Here is a 13,379-nt window from a genome sequence, read left to right as displayed (position 1 = left end):
TGATAGCCTTCTGACATGTGTCCCCCTTTCCCCTTTTGTGAGAGCTTTAGATAATTAAATAATTAAACTAAACTCTCATTGGACCCCTTTGCCTCCTGGCCAATAGGAATCAGGCAAGCCATGGGGCTTCTGAATGCTCATTGGACCCCTTGGGAGACTGCCCAATAGTCTTCTAGGACACTTAATTCTTATTGGTTTCTTTTATTAAATGTTTTTAAATTAATTAAACTAGATTTACTCTAGCTTAATTCTCATTGGTCCACTTCAAGGGTCTTCCAATAGGAATTGGGCACACCTTGTGGGCATCTGGCCTAGGGAGCTGACATGTGTCCCTCATTCCCTTTGTGTAAAGGGAGCCTGTGTGTGTGTGTGTGGTTTTCTCTCTCATCCCCTAGCTTTGGGGCTCGCCCCCTCCCATGTAGGGATGCAGAAAGACTTTTTGGGCACACACACTAAGCATCCAATTTTCCCTAAGATTGACCTTTGGACACAACCTTTGAATTTTGGAACCTTAGCATTTTGGAAGTCTTAATGGGCTAAACCTTAGGGTCTTTTTAGCCCGTTGTTTCACATGGCTCTTCTGCAGATGGCCCCCCCTTTGGATCCCTATTTTCCCTCCTTTGGATCCCTACTGTGGCCGGTCTGCTAACTTAACCAATATTCTAGCTTTTTCTCCCTTGGCACTTCCCCACATTAAATGATCAGTTTAATATGAGAAAATCATTTAGGAGAATTAGATATTGATTATTATGACAGGTAGAGCCCTCTTGTGGTCCCCCTCTCCTCTCCAACAATCGACGAGTGATGGAGCGCTCCATCAAAGATTGATTGTTCATGTGTGTGTATGAGAGAGAGAAAGAGAGAGAGAGAGAGAGAGAGAGAGAGAGAGAGAGAGAGAGAGAGAGAGAGAGAGAGAGAGAGAGAAGGGTGAGCTTTGAGAGGGAGAGAATACGGTTGCAGGTGTGATGGCGGTAGGGGTAGAAGAGCAAGGTATGCTGCAAAAAACACGTCATGCCGCACTCTCTTTCTTTTTGAAATTTGGGAGGTAATATACGTGATAATATGCGTGGTAATAAACGCGGTAATATGTGTGATAATAATTGCGGTAATATACGTGATAATGTTTAATTTACAAAATAAATCCTTCCCGCTTCCATCTCTCCCCTTTGGCCACCCTATTTTGCTCTCTCTCTCTCTCTCTCTCTCTCTCTCAAACGCGGTAAAGGGCCGCGATGAAAGTTTTGCAAGTTTTATAGTGAGCAACCTTCCACGTTACGAGGGTTGATGTGTGTGCCAATGATTGGCCTTTAAAAAAACGTGTTCCATCTACTGAAGTGTCAGTCATCGAGCGGCTTTAGGAAAGAATTTACGGCTTTTAACCACCTGTAGATGGAGGGCCACGATCTGCAACCCCCCTCCACTGTGACAAAAACGTCAAGGTTCAGGGTCGTGGGGCAGGAGATCTCCGCCATTCATATACTAACCAATATGGAAAGTATTTTTTGCCAGGCCCGTCAGATGTTTGATATGTTAGCACCACTAATTATTATTTTCATTGCTTGAACAACACCTCAACGTGCGTAATATAATTGCATGTGGCTCTGTACACACGCTGCAAAATTGCACCCCCCTTTGTCGTCAGAGACGAGTGCATGACCCCCCTCCCCTGGACCTTGATGGCCAGGAAAAGTCTTTTACTGACCTTCCCTCTGTAAAAATTACTCTCGCCATGGCTCCCGGCTCCCTCGGGTCGCAATTTTTGAGGGGAAAGGTCAATAAAAGAACTTTACTGATCTTTCCTGACCCCTTTAATTTTTGTGCACCCACTAGCGTGAAACCAACAGCCAAAAAAGGCTCCTCATGGAAGACTAAATTCATTTGCATGGAAAGAAACCATCAATGAATTCTTAAAATATACCAAGAGAGCTTTTGCAAGGTGCTGAGGCAGCAGTTTGATGATGAACCTTTCTTGGCTCACGTTCTTCATTACATTGAAAATGGCAAGCAGATGAGAGAGAGAGAGAGAGAGAGGGCTAAGCGGAAGGGAGAGAGAGGTAGAGGTAACATAACTTTGCCAAAATTGACGAAGTTGGGATTTTGTGGGCGTCATTTTTGCTACACCTTCATGTGAAACCTACCCAAGTTTCGATGTTTTAGTCACAAGAAGTGTTGAGATTACGTTCTTTTTTGCATTCTCCATGCGTAATAAAGAGTATTTTATACATGCAAACTACAAATAAAAGTGGAAAATCAATCCACAAAATACGTAGTGTATTAGTGGTTACTTGGTGAACCAAAGGCTCTTTTCCCGCTATCTGATCGCACAAGCAACCACGTGCCACCTTGTCACACTGGAAGCTTTTCACGCTAGCAAAAAGCTTCACCAAGTAATAATAAATAACAAAAAATGCTGCACCTTTTGTACGTAAATCACTTCGCTTTGTTCGCAGGTGTCAAGTACAACACCTTCGCAGGCGTCAAGTATAGCAGTTTGTGCAATTTGCAGGTTCTCAGTTTGCAGTTCGTGCAGTTCGCAGTTTGTGCAGACGCAGGTTTGCAGGCATCAAGTACAGTAGTTCGTACAGTTTGCGTACAGCAGTTCGTGCAGCGCACAACAGTTCGTGCAGTTTGTGTACAACAGTTCGTGCAGTTTGCAGGTTCGCAGTTTCCAATTCGTAGCTTCCCAAAACCAACAGGTTTGTTGACTCGATCATTGATTGAAATCTGCTATCTTCTGTTTCAGTAGGATTAGAACAGACCTGTGTCATGTGTGTATGTGTGTGTGTGTGTGAGAGAGAGAGAGAGAGGGAGAGAGAGAGAGAGATTGATTTATGCCCGTAGTTGTTTACATTTAGGTGAGCTTAACTTATAAAATTATACAGTAAAGTAAAGATTTCAATCAAGGCAAGTGGCTTAGACTAGATAACGCCACTCATACTTTGATCTATAATGGTCTCTTTGATTATCTCATGACCATCATGTCTATCCCAATCTCTATCATAGGGTCGATCACACCTTAAGGCTGGTCGCAAGCCAGAATCAGAAGTACTGCTAAAAAGTTGAGTTGAAAATCATTTTGAAAATGATTTATAGCAGCACTAAAAAGCGGAATCCAAAGTTGCATAAGGAAAAGCTTATCGAGTACTTCATTATCAACGACGCTTGTCATGTTTAGAACTTTCACATACTTCACATATTGTGTTTAAAATCTTGAAAGGCCTGCTTCCTCGTCATACTCATATCATAGTGCACTCACCTCTAGAAGAGGATTCAAAGATACCAGACAAAGACCAGAAATGTGCAAAGGGGAAAAAAGAAGGAAACGGAAGAATCTACCTCTTCAACCCCTACAACCAAGAAACAAACAACGCATGTAGATGGATAGTTATATCGAGCCAAGGAGAAAACAACAAAAATAAAAAGATACTCTCCATCATGGGGGGGTGTTTAGACAAAGGGACGGAGAGTGAAGTGAGAACATCTCTAGCAGCACGCACAGTTTCAAATATTGAAGTAGACGTAGAATAATCTGGCATGTGCAAAAGAAGGCCGATTGCAATATGCCAATGGGGCAAACAATGTCTTATTTTTCTTTGGTGAGTGATTTTCAGGGGTTTTGGGTTACGTATAGGTTGTGAAAGATGGAACCGTTTCTTGTCAGTCAAATACAATAAGCTTAATCAATATGCTACATGCCCTGTATTTATCCTAATGCATATTTTGTGTCTAGCAAGGAGATATATACTCACAACACTGGACACTTCAATTGCACATGTGTAACTCCAACTGGACTACACTGCAAGGTTCATTTTCTCCATCCAACTCCACATGACTACGCGTTTGCTTGGTGCAACACATAAACGCTACGGGGAAGGGCACGGCTTCCGTTTCTTATAATTTTTGGAGAGACCACAATGCCAACTCTCCACCATACTTTTGTATGGAACTTCTGCATGCCGTGCACTGTATACTTAGCATCTTCAATTTATGACGCTTCATTGCAGCCTTTTTTGTAGCTTGATTCAAAGATCGGGGTGTAGCTTGGACAATCCGAAAACATCTGCACAACATTTTATGTCATTAAACCACTTCATTTCAAATTGCAATCCATTGATTCTTTATCAATTTTTTTGTTTTAGAATTTTGTACGTTGCTTCCTTCAGTTTGATTTACTTGCATGATGCTTTCAGAACTATACAATCGATGTCAACCAACATCTATAAATGTTAATTATACATACAACTCTTTGAGTAGTAAACACATGTAGTATATTGCAATCGTAAATGCACTTTGTCCATCTTTACTTTAGACATAAACAGCTGAGCCATACTATATTTGTCCTCGTTTCTCCCATAGTAGGTGTCAATATAAAGTTCTCAAGGCGTACAGGTTACAGTCCAAGTGTCAAGAAGCTAGCAATCGAACTGCAACCAACTTGAAAGCAACTCAATGTCCATATGCTAGGTCATGGTTTGAAATTATTCCATTATATAGAGATTGGATCATGCAATGTGACATCCTTGCTCACAATCTAGAACTATGTCCCTCTTGCGCGGCGGCAAATCTCACGTACAATGACAAACGAGGCCGTGAGACAAATGACATAGACAGTCCTACTGCACTCACTTCAGCATTATTGTTGAGCGCTTTGGAACATGCAGAAGTCAAATACTCATGGACGACTTGTGCTTCTTGTAAAAAAACTAATTCCCATCAAAGATATATTGTCATCCATGCACCTGACTACATAGAGCGTATTCTCTTTGCTCGACAACTACACACACAACTGCTTAGCATTATAGATGTATCCATCAGTGTGAAAAAAACACACATGCACTAGCACGAGGATCACTAGAGCGGAGGTCATTGCTAGATAAACCACTAATATCTTGGTCAAGTGCTACTAGTCTACACTCTACAAGTTGTGAACTATCCACCTCAATCATCTCAGATGTCCTAGCTTTCAATATCAAGAACAATCCCATATTGCAGAGATACAAGTGCATGGCCAGACAACTACACAAAAGAATAGGATTGTGCATACTGTTTGAAGAGGTTCTAGGCAAAATGATCTGTCGTCATTCAGAGGTACAACCCTTTGACTTGATGGAGCAAGCCCAGAATGAAAACAGCTTCTTGATTTTGGAAACATTGGCTGAGCCATCAAGACGACACGCATATACCACATATGACACGCATGAGTTTGGTTCCATACAACTCTGTAACGGAGATATGCTCCTCAGTCGTGTTGCTTCCTTCATGTACAATGGCTTGCCAAGTAGGATATCAGATTTCAAAGACATCACAATAGAGTCAGCTCTTTTTTCGTTCTTTTTTCCTTATGGACATGGCCAGTACAATGGACATATTCGATTCAGTGACTACATTCAAATGAGTATCAACACCCTATTCTCTTTGTATACATTATACAAGCCATATCTCCTGCTAATGTACCAGCTAAAGCAAGCAATTTTGATCGCGAACAGTACAACAACTACCGTTCTGCAGGGAGATATTGACAAGTACAAAAGAGCACGTAAGAATGCAAACGACGAGGAAGCCATAAGGAACATATTTCGCTTCAACCTCCCAGCGACAATTGCTGGTAGTCCATCCTGGCATAGACGTTCATTAAAGGACTTGATTAGCATGGTTGATGCATGGGGTTTGCCAAACATATTCATTACATTCGCAGCTGATGAAGTGATCGCCACAAAATGGAATGAGATCCGTACAATCGAGAGGATAGCTCGAACGTTCAACATAGAGTTCTCTTGGAAAGATTGCCCAGTTGAATGTGCATTGCTCTTTCACAATCAACTAAAGCAGTTCATGAACCGCTATATCTTGCAAGGAGGCCAGATCCTAGTCCAAATTTATTACCACCTTATACGATATGAGATCCAAAACAGAGGATCTCTTCATGCCCATGTCATTCTATGGGTGGATGAGAACAACATCAAACAAACAACATCGGAGAAATCTGCTCATATCCCTATTGCACTTGCTAATGAAATGCATGCAAGCACACTTCACGATGTCGTCCTCAAGAAACAATGCATGTATGTCGCGATGCATGCCACTTGCACATCCACAATGGAAAATGCAAGTACAGATTTTGATATGACATTCAACCCAATCCTTATCCATCTCTAGATCCTCATTCCTTGAAGTGGATGTACTATCGACCAACTCACGATGATTGAAATGTGGTTCCTTACCATTCAACCGTTCTTCTACTTTGAGGGCGCTTATATGAATATCCAACCTGTCACAAATTCATCTTTATCGTATTATCTGCTCAAGTACACAATGGAAATTGAAGATATTGGAACATTTAACATATCTGCAGAACCAACCACAAAATTGGGTTTGGAAGGACTTGACAAGATTAAACTACAATTGATAGCTGCTGCTCTTTTAACTAAGCCAATTTCTGCCACAGAAGCTGCGTTGAACTGCTTACAGATTCCAATCATGACAAAAAGCGACGTTGTGTTCTACATAGATTCATGCCTCCAGAATTCAGACAACATATCATGTTCAAATCAGACAATGTTGTGATGCACCTTGTTGACTTGTATTGTACTAGACCAACCACCTTTGAAAACTTGACATTCTTTGAGTACCACAAAAACCACATTGTCAAAAAACGCCGGCAGAGTGCAAAATCTACACCTTTGGTGGACAACTATGGAAATGCCATCAAACATCATAAAAGATTGGCCAGGTTCACCGAATACCATCCAGGACACCACACAGAGGCCTTCTTCTATAACATCTTGCTACGTCATGTACGCTTCCAAAGAGAGACCGAGCTTCTATCCGTTGATAATACAACGGGCTCTTACTTTGTAGAGTGTCAGGCAAGGGATCTAATCCAAAGCAACAAGGACTTGGAGATGTACATTACAGAGTACACACAAAGAAACATGCTAGTCAATGAAAAAATCGATCAGCTTGTCCATATGATACTTCAGAAAACTACATTGCGAAGTGCAAATGAAACAATCACATCTTCAACAGATAATGACCCAGACATGGACCATCATCGAGTAAAGTCAATAGCCATATTGAAGGAGTTTGATGCTGTCAATGACTCAGAACTCACAACAGAATAGTTGAATATATAACAAATTTTTGAATGCCAAGAATGACCTGCATGTTGTCACGGGCACACTAGGGAGCAGAAAAACACATCTTATCATATATTTGACATATGAGTACGCCAGACAAAACATGAGTGTCATACTTGCTTCCATCGGAGCTGCAGCAACACGACCTAGCAACATTGCATCTATAGTCCATTATCAGTTCAAGATACCAACAAGGAATCAACAATATCCCCTCTCTATTCACGAGACCGATGAGCGATATTTGGACATAAAAGAGGTAGATATTATAATCATAGACGAGCTGTTTATGTTAACAAGGACCACTTTTGACCTTATCATAAGGCAAATTGTCAACGTAACAAGCAGTACATTGACAGATCCCTTCAACAACAAATGTGTTCGCTTGCTTGGTGACCTTGCACAGTTGCCCCCAGTTTGTAATCACGCACGGGAGCTTTGGGACGCATGCCATATCACAAGCTCGGTGCACTAGCTGCATGCAACTTTCTACAAGATGTCATGCTCCATACGACATGCAACGGACCCTGAACTTCTTCAATTCTTGACCATTATTCGTGAAAGACGACCAACCATAGATGAGATCAACTGTACCTTGGGTGCATGCATTATAGATGAAACGCATGTGCATGACTACATCAACAACTCCACTACAATAATTTGCACTCATAGATTAGACGTCCAACACTACAACAACCTTGCCTTGAATAAGTTGTATAATCAAACTGACATTACAAAAGTTGACCTGAAGACGAACGTGGGTAACATAAATGTACTTCAGCAATGGCTCCTAGACCGTAAGTTCAACGAGCTGGATTCAATCGCAATTGGGACTCGTTGCATGATCACTAAAAACATTGACTTAACAATCGGTGCAGCAAATGGTGCAACATGTACTGTTGACACCATAAAACATAACATTGAAGGTCAACTTTTATGTATTGCTGTTCTCATTCATTGTACCGGAAAAAAGATGTCACTTCGTTGAACAAAGCATAAACAAACTTCAGTCAATGGCACATGATTTCACAAATCCACATTCCCCTTGACACTTGCATACACCATGACTGGACACAAGGCACAGGGTGCAACAATTTCTAGCAAATTTCTTCTTATCTTCAAAGATGCATTTGCATTGGGACTTGCATATGTCATGCTATCGCGAATCATAGATCGTCGAAATCTTTGAATTCTCAATCTACCAACTCCTGATATATTTCGCCCTGTTCCTCTTCGTATTATACATGGAGCTCATTAGGAAAGTTTTGGTGGCCAGTTGATCATGTATTCTAATAGTTCACAAAATTTTCATGTGACTTTGTTTTTCAACACTTGTGCAACAAATAATATATAAATATATAATTGATCTCAAGAGTTCTTCCATGTTGATCTCTCGAAATTATCATTAACTTACACACCACTCTTTATAGCGTTGTCTTGCGCTCTAATTTTGTCTCAATTCTTATGACCACTTTCTCAGTGATTCTGCACAATTCTACTATTGGTTTTTTCAGTATGAACTCTAATCATGTCACCATTGCAGGCAACATAGATAACCAAGATAACAAAATGAGCAATTCAAAGGTATACTGCTCTATAAAACATATCACATTATGTTTCTTCAATGTACACAAAATACTGATCACATTTGTATAACCTTGTAGAGACTTGTTACCCTTTTCAAGCAAAACATTGCCTCAAAGAAAAACCCCCAAATCGAACCACGTCAGTATCCAACTGAGAGGAAAATGCACTTGCTTAACCTGGCAGGTTGCCGCCCAGACGCTTACATCAAGGGTTTTGCAAACTATGGAGGGTTGCGATTGTTAATAGACAGATTCGTAAAACAACTCGAACAAAACAAGAGCATGGGTATCAAAAGAGCAACAAGTTAGTTCTATACACACATCAACAAGAGTGTAGTTTTATCTTTTTTTCTTCTTCTCATTGCTTTGCTATCTACAATAAACAGTAAAAACATGCTTTTTCACAAGAAAAAAAATGCTTATCCCTTCTAATACTCTTTTTTTCTAGGTCTAATGAAAGAGATCATTTGCAAACTATCTATAGAAATTGACGTGCCCGAGAATCTCATGAGAGTCGAGGATGGTGATCGTTTGCTTCAATTGAAGACACCAATAAAGCCCTACATCATTGAGATGTTGTACTATGGCTACGATGTCGCGCTCGAGGACCTGTTAGATACAACGAACAATGACGCAAGTGAGATCTTGGCAACCTTCAAGGGATAATGCAATGACGAGCCACCATCAATTACAGAGCAAAGGCTGACATGGCAACACAACAAGGATGTTTACAAAGCACGATTTGGAAGTTCTGATCCGTACGCTTTCATTAACATCGACAACCCACCAATAGGTCACATAACCACCTTGAAAAAAATTCAACAAATATCTCACTCGAATATATATTCTAATATTCTCAAGTTCTAGCATGCAATCTTGCACTAATCCTGTTTCTTTTTTTCCTGCTTTTGCTGTGCAGAACAGGACAACAAGACTCAAGGTCTACTGCTCGAGCACGACAATCAACCGAGCAAAAAAAGAAAACGGACATTGAATACACCGTCTACGCCATCACATGCCGCCAAAACAGACGAAAGTACATAGGTGTCACAAACAATTTCACAAGACGAAAGGCAGAGCACACTCGACAATCACCTTCAAAAATGCGATCCGACGTTGTTCGCTACCAGCTATTGGAAGAAAACTTTATTTTTGCCATGCTTTCCGTCTCGTTTACATGTAGCATGTATACTAGAAAAAACATTTATCAGTAGACATAGTAGTACAAGTTCATTTGGATATAAGGTTCTGTGAGCTCATCCCCCTCACTGCAAGAAATACATGTTCTTGAAACAAAAAAGAAAGATCTAAATTATCGTTGCTACTGTCATACACGTCTCATTGAAATTTGATGTTCCGTCTGCTAACACAACATTCTATTTCTCTCTTTTTCCTCAATTATTGTCCACAAAAACCATTTGCAAAATTCGTATCAAGTAGTCTGGTTCATTCATTGTTAAAAAACTCATATCAATCTCTAGTGTTTCACATTTAAAACAATTTTGTATTCTCTCATTTAAAAAAAAAGAAACATAACAGCAATTTCTCTTTCTTTTCTCAATTATTGTTTCCATAACACATTTGTAAAATTCACATCAACTATATTGTCTTTTTCATTATTAAAATACTCATATCAATCTCCATTATTTTATTTTTAAAACAACTTTGCATCCTCTCGTAATAATAAATGAAAGTAATAATTTTACAATCATCCTTAAAATCTCTATTGATTGAAGAACTAAATTCTATTTCTTCTAGAAAAAAAATAGCATTTCTCAAATGTATATATATCTTTCACATAGTGCCGCCATTGCCAAATTAGTCATGCTTCTGTTTCGTTTAGTGCACGATGTTAATGTCAGTTTGCATAATATAGTAAGGCCCACCAAGCAAGACTAGTTAAAAATTGCGGTTTAGTGTTTTTTTAAATTGGCAAAAATTACAAAATAGTGGCCAGGGTACGAGAAAAAGTTACAAGAGTAAATACGGTTAAAACCTAAAGATTGGAGATTTTTAAGTGTATTTTTTTCCTTCGGCTAGAAAAAATGCTTTTGGAGAGCCATGTAGTGCATATTACAAGATCAATTGTTTAGACCTAGTTTCTTTGTGAGTAATGGTCAGCAACATAAGCATGAAAGACAAATGGCAAGGAGAGTTGACAAGTGGACCCAAGTTTTTTCATACACAGATAGGTTAGAGGGGCCAATATAATACCCAAGTTTATTTTTGCTTGAATTTGGATCAATGTTCGAGAAAAATTATTTTCCCAATTATACAAAATTCCTTTCCTTGAATTTTCCAAGAGGAAATTTTAGAAAATTAGGCTTATTTTGAAGGTTTTTACTCTATTTTTCTCTATTTTGGGGCAGAATTTCTCCCTTTCCCCTTGTCCTCAACTGACATTTTTGAAATTTAAAATGGCACGATATTAAGCTGAGACACATTTTTCTCGAGCACTGATTTGGATCAATGATGGAATAGCCTTTGGCACTAGGAGAGCTTCTCATCAACTTTCTTTGTGTTGTCATTTTAATCCTAATGGTGGTCATTGCAAGAGAGTTTCTATGACATCTCTTTCCTTAAAGTTTCTCCTATGATTGAACAATATGGATCTTCTACCCTAGGTCCTCTTTCCTTCATGTGATTGCTGTTGCTATGGTTTACCCTACTTTCTTTGTACTTATTTGGATTTCTCTTTGATGTGTTTCTTCTACTCATTACCATAAATGTTCTTAGTATGTGACCTACGTGTTGTTGTGGCCAAAGAAACATACCTTTTATTCTCATAGGGGTATCTTCTCTTCCAAGTGAAACACCATTAATACTCTCTTCCTACATGTATAGTATATTGCATTTTTAAAAGTGATGTATGACACAACTTCTTGATAGATTCCAACAAACATGAATATATGTAAGAGGTTGCAAATAATTCTTTGATACCAAGCTTGGAAGCTTTTCATAGACATTAGTTTCATGAGCTATTAGTGCTAGGCATCTAGTAAAACCTAGTGTATTTACAAAACGACAAGCACTCCAAGGTCAATGAATTTACGAGATCCAGGAGTAGTTAGCGTCTTTGGACAAGGCTTAGGTCCTAAAGATAGACCAAGGGTAAGTGTGTAGGTTGGATGGATAAACATGTCAAGTGTGACCAAGACCCACAAGGACTAAGGTGTCAAGATTAGCCACAGATTGCGGCAAGTAGTTAGGAATTTGGCCTACACTGGAGGGTGCTTATATGAAGGAAAAGTGATAAGTGTGGGACAGAGGGCTAATGAAAATCCCAAGTGGAAATGGGAGCTTCAAGGGTTGGTTTACATTGGCTGTCCTAAAAAGGCAAGAGCTTTTTCTACATAAGATAAGGTTGAGTGCGGACTTACGTACTATGCACTTCTTTTCTTTCTTTCTCCCATTTTTCTTCCTAAGCGAGAGAGAGAGTTTGTGGTCATCCAAAGTGAGATGGTCCTTAGATCTTGTAAGATGGGCCATTTTAGATTTTGCAAATCACCTATGTAGGAGATAAGTAAATTTTATGAGTATTTGAATTAATTTATTTATAGACTTTGTTTATTAAATGTTGCTTCTACAAAATATGAATTCTCACGTGTTTCAAATTGAAGCCTTTAATTGCATTTTAAAAAAGAGGTTAAAGGGCTTGACATAGGAGCATGGAGCTTGGCTAAGAGCGTGAAAAGGAAAGAGCACATGCAAGCATTGGATGCAGGTTTTTCCTCCCCGTGAACGAGGCTCAATTTAGACGAGGTGGAGGAACAATGCAGGGAAGGGGCATGCAGAGCATGTGGCATTATTTCATTGAAGGTGAAGAAGTGCAAGCCTTTCGGACCCACCCACTGAAATGGGCAATACCCCCCTCGGAAGCTGAAGGTCTTTCATCTACTTTGGACATGAAGGAGAGAGCAACAACCCTAAGCATGGCCCACATCGCTCACGGCCAATGAGAATCTAGCATGGGGTTTGGCTAATGAACCTTTCTGCCTTCCCTTGTGAACAACTATAGTGGAGGCAATGGAAAGCTAGGGAACTGCTCCCACCCTCGTTTGAAACCAGCTTGAGTTGGAAGGGGAGAGGTTTCTTCTCAATGCATTGGGCGAGCAAGTTGTCCATTTAGATAAACAATTCACAAAGGAGAAAGAGAAGAATCTTTGTGTTGCTTGCTTGGATAATCCTCATGACAGAATATTGTGTGGCCTCTACCTCAACCTGAAGCTCTTCCAAGCTCCCAATCCACATTCTTCTACACGTTTTTTTGAAAGGGACGATTCAACTCACACACAATAGAAGATATTTAAAGTGGGAACTTTTCTTTCGCTTCAACATTAATGGAAATTTCTGCAGCAATAGAGGTTTTACATGAGGCTTCAATGAAGGATCTAGAGTGGGACAAGCCAGTGCAGAGCATGCAAGAGAGCTGGCAGAGAAGCTAGGCGTTTGAAGAGGTGCTCCTCATGTACATAAAGTTGGTAAAGGACATGCCAAAGAGAATGAAGAGATGAAAAGGGGTTGCCATTACCTTGAACGCAATGGAAACGTCAATACCAGTGATTTTAGGATCTGTAATGAGGTAGGGCACACCAAAATTGAATGCCCAAAGCTTAAAGCTAGCACTAGTGGCAATGAGCCTAAGAGAGATGGTAAATTC

General features: G+C 39.8%; 1 protein-coding gene and 1 pseudogene across 1 annotated transcript; both read left to right on the top strand.

Annotated features, from left to right (window-relative positions):
• Positions 1–2,458: 2,458 nt before the first annotated feature.
• LOC147442094 (uncharacterized) lies at positions 2,459–6,859 on the top strand. The gene is made up of 2 exons (XM_086529587.1): positions 2,459–2,696; positions 3,731–6,859. Exon 2 carries the CDS (start codon positions 5,005–5,007, stop codon positions 6,154–6,156), a length of 1,152 nt encoding a protein of 383 aa, XP_086385713.1. The 5' UTR covers positions 2,459–2,696; positions 3,731–5,004; the 3' UTR covers positions 6,157–6,859.
• A 1,738-nt stretch (positions 6,860–8,597) lies between these two features.
• Positions 8,598–9,933, top strand: LOC147442093 (uncharacterized; annotated as a pseudogene).
• Positions 9,934–13,379: the final 3,446 nt, after the last annotated feature.

Source organism: Adiantum capillus-veneris, chromosome 14, assembly GCF_014529385.1.
Source record: "Adiantum capillus-veneris isolate H3 chromosome 14, ASM1452938v2, whole genome shotgun sequence".
Taxonomy (NCBI): Eukaryota; Viridiplantae; Streptophyta; class Polypodiopsida; order Polypodiales; family Pteridaceae; genus Adiantum; species Adiantum capillus-veneris.
The sequence above is the reverse complement of the archived record's forward strand: the minus strand, read 5'-3'. Positions and strand labels throughout refer to the sequence as shown.

Bases quoted from the DNA above. Each gene is read 5' to 3' on its own strand.
- LOC147442094 (XM_086529587.1), top strand. From the start codon at position 5,005: ATGGCCAGACAACTACACAAAAGAATAGGATTGTGCATACTGTTTGAA.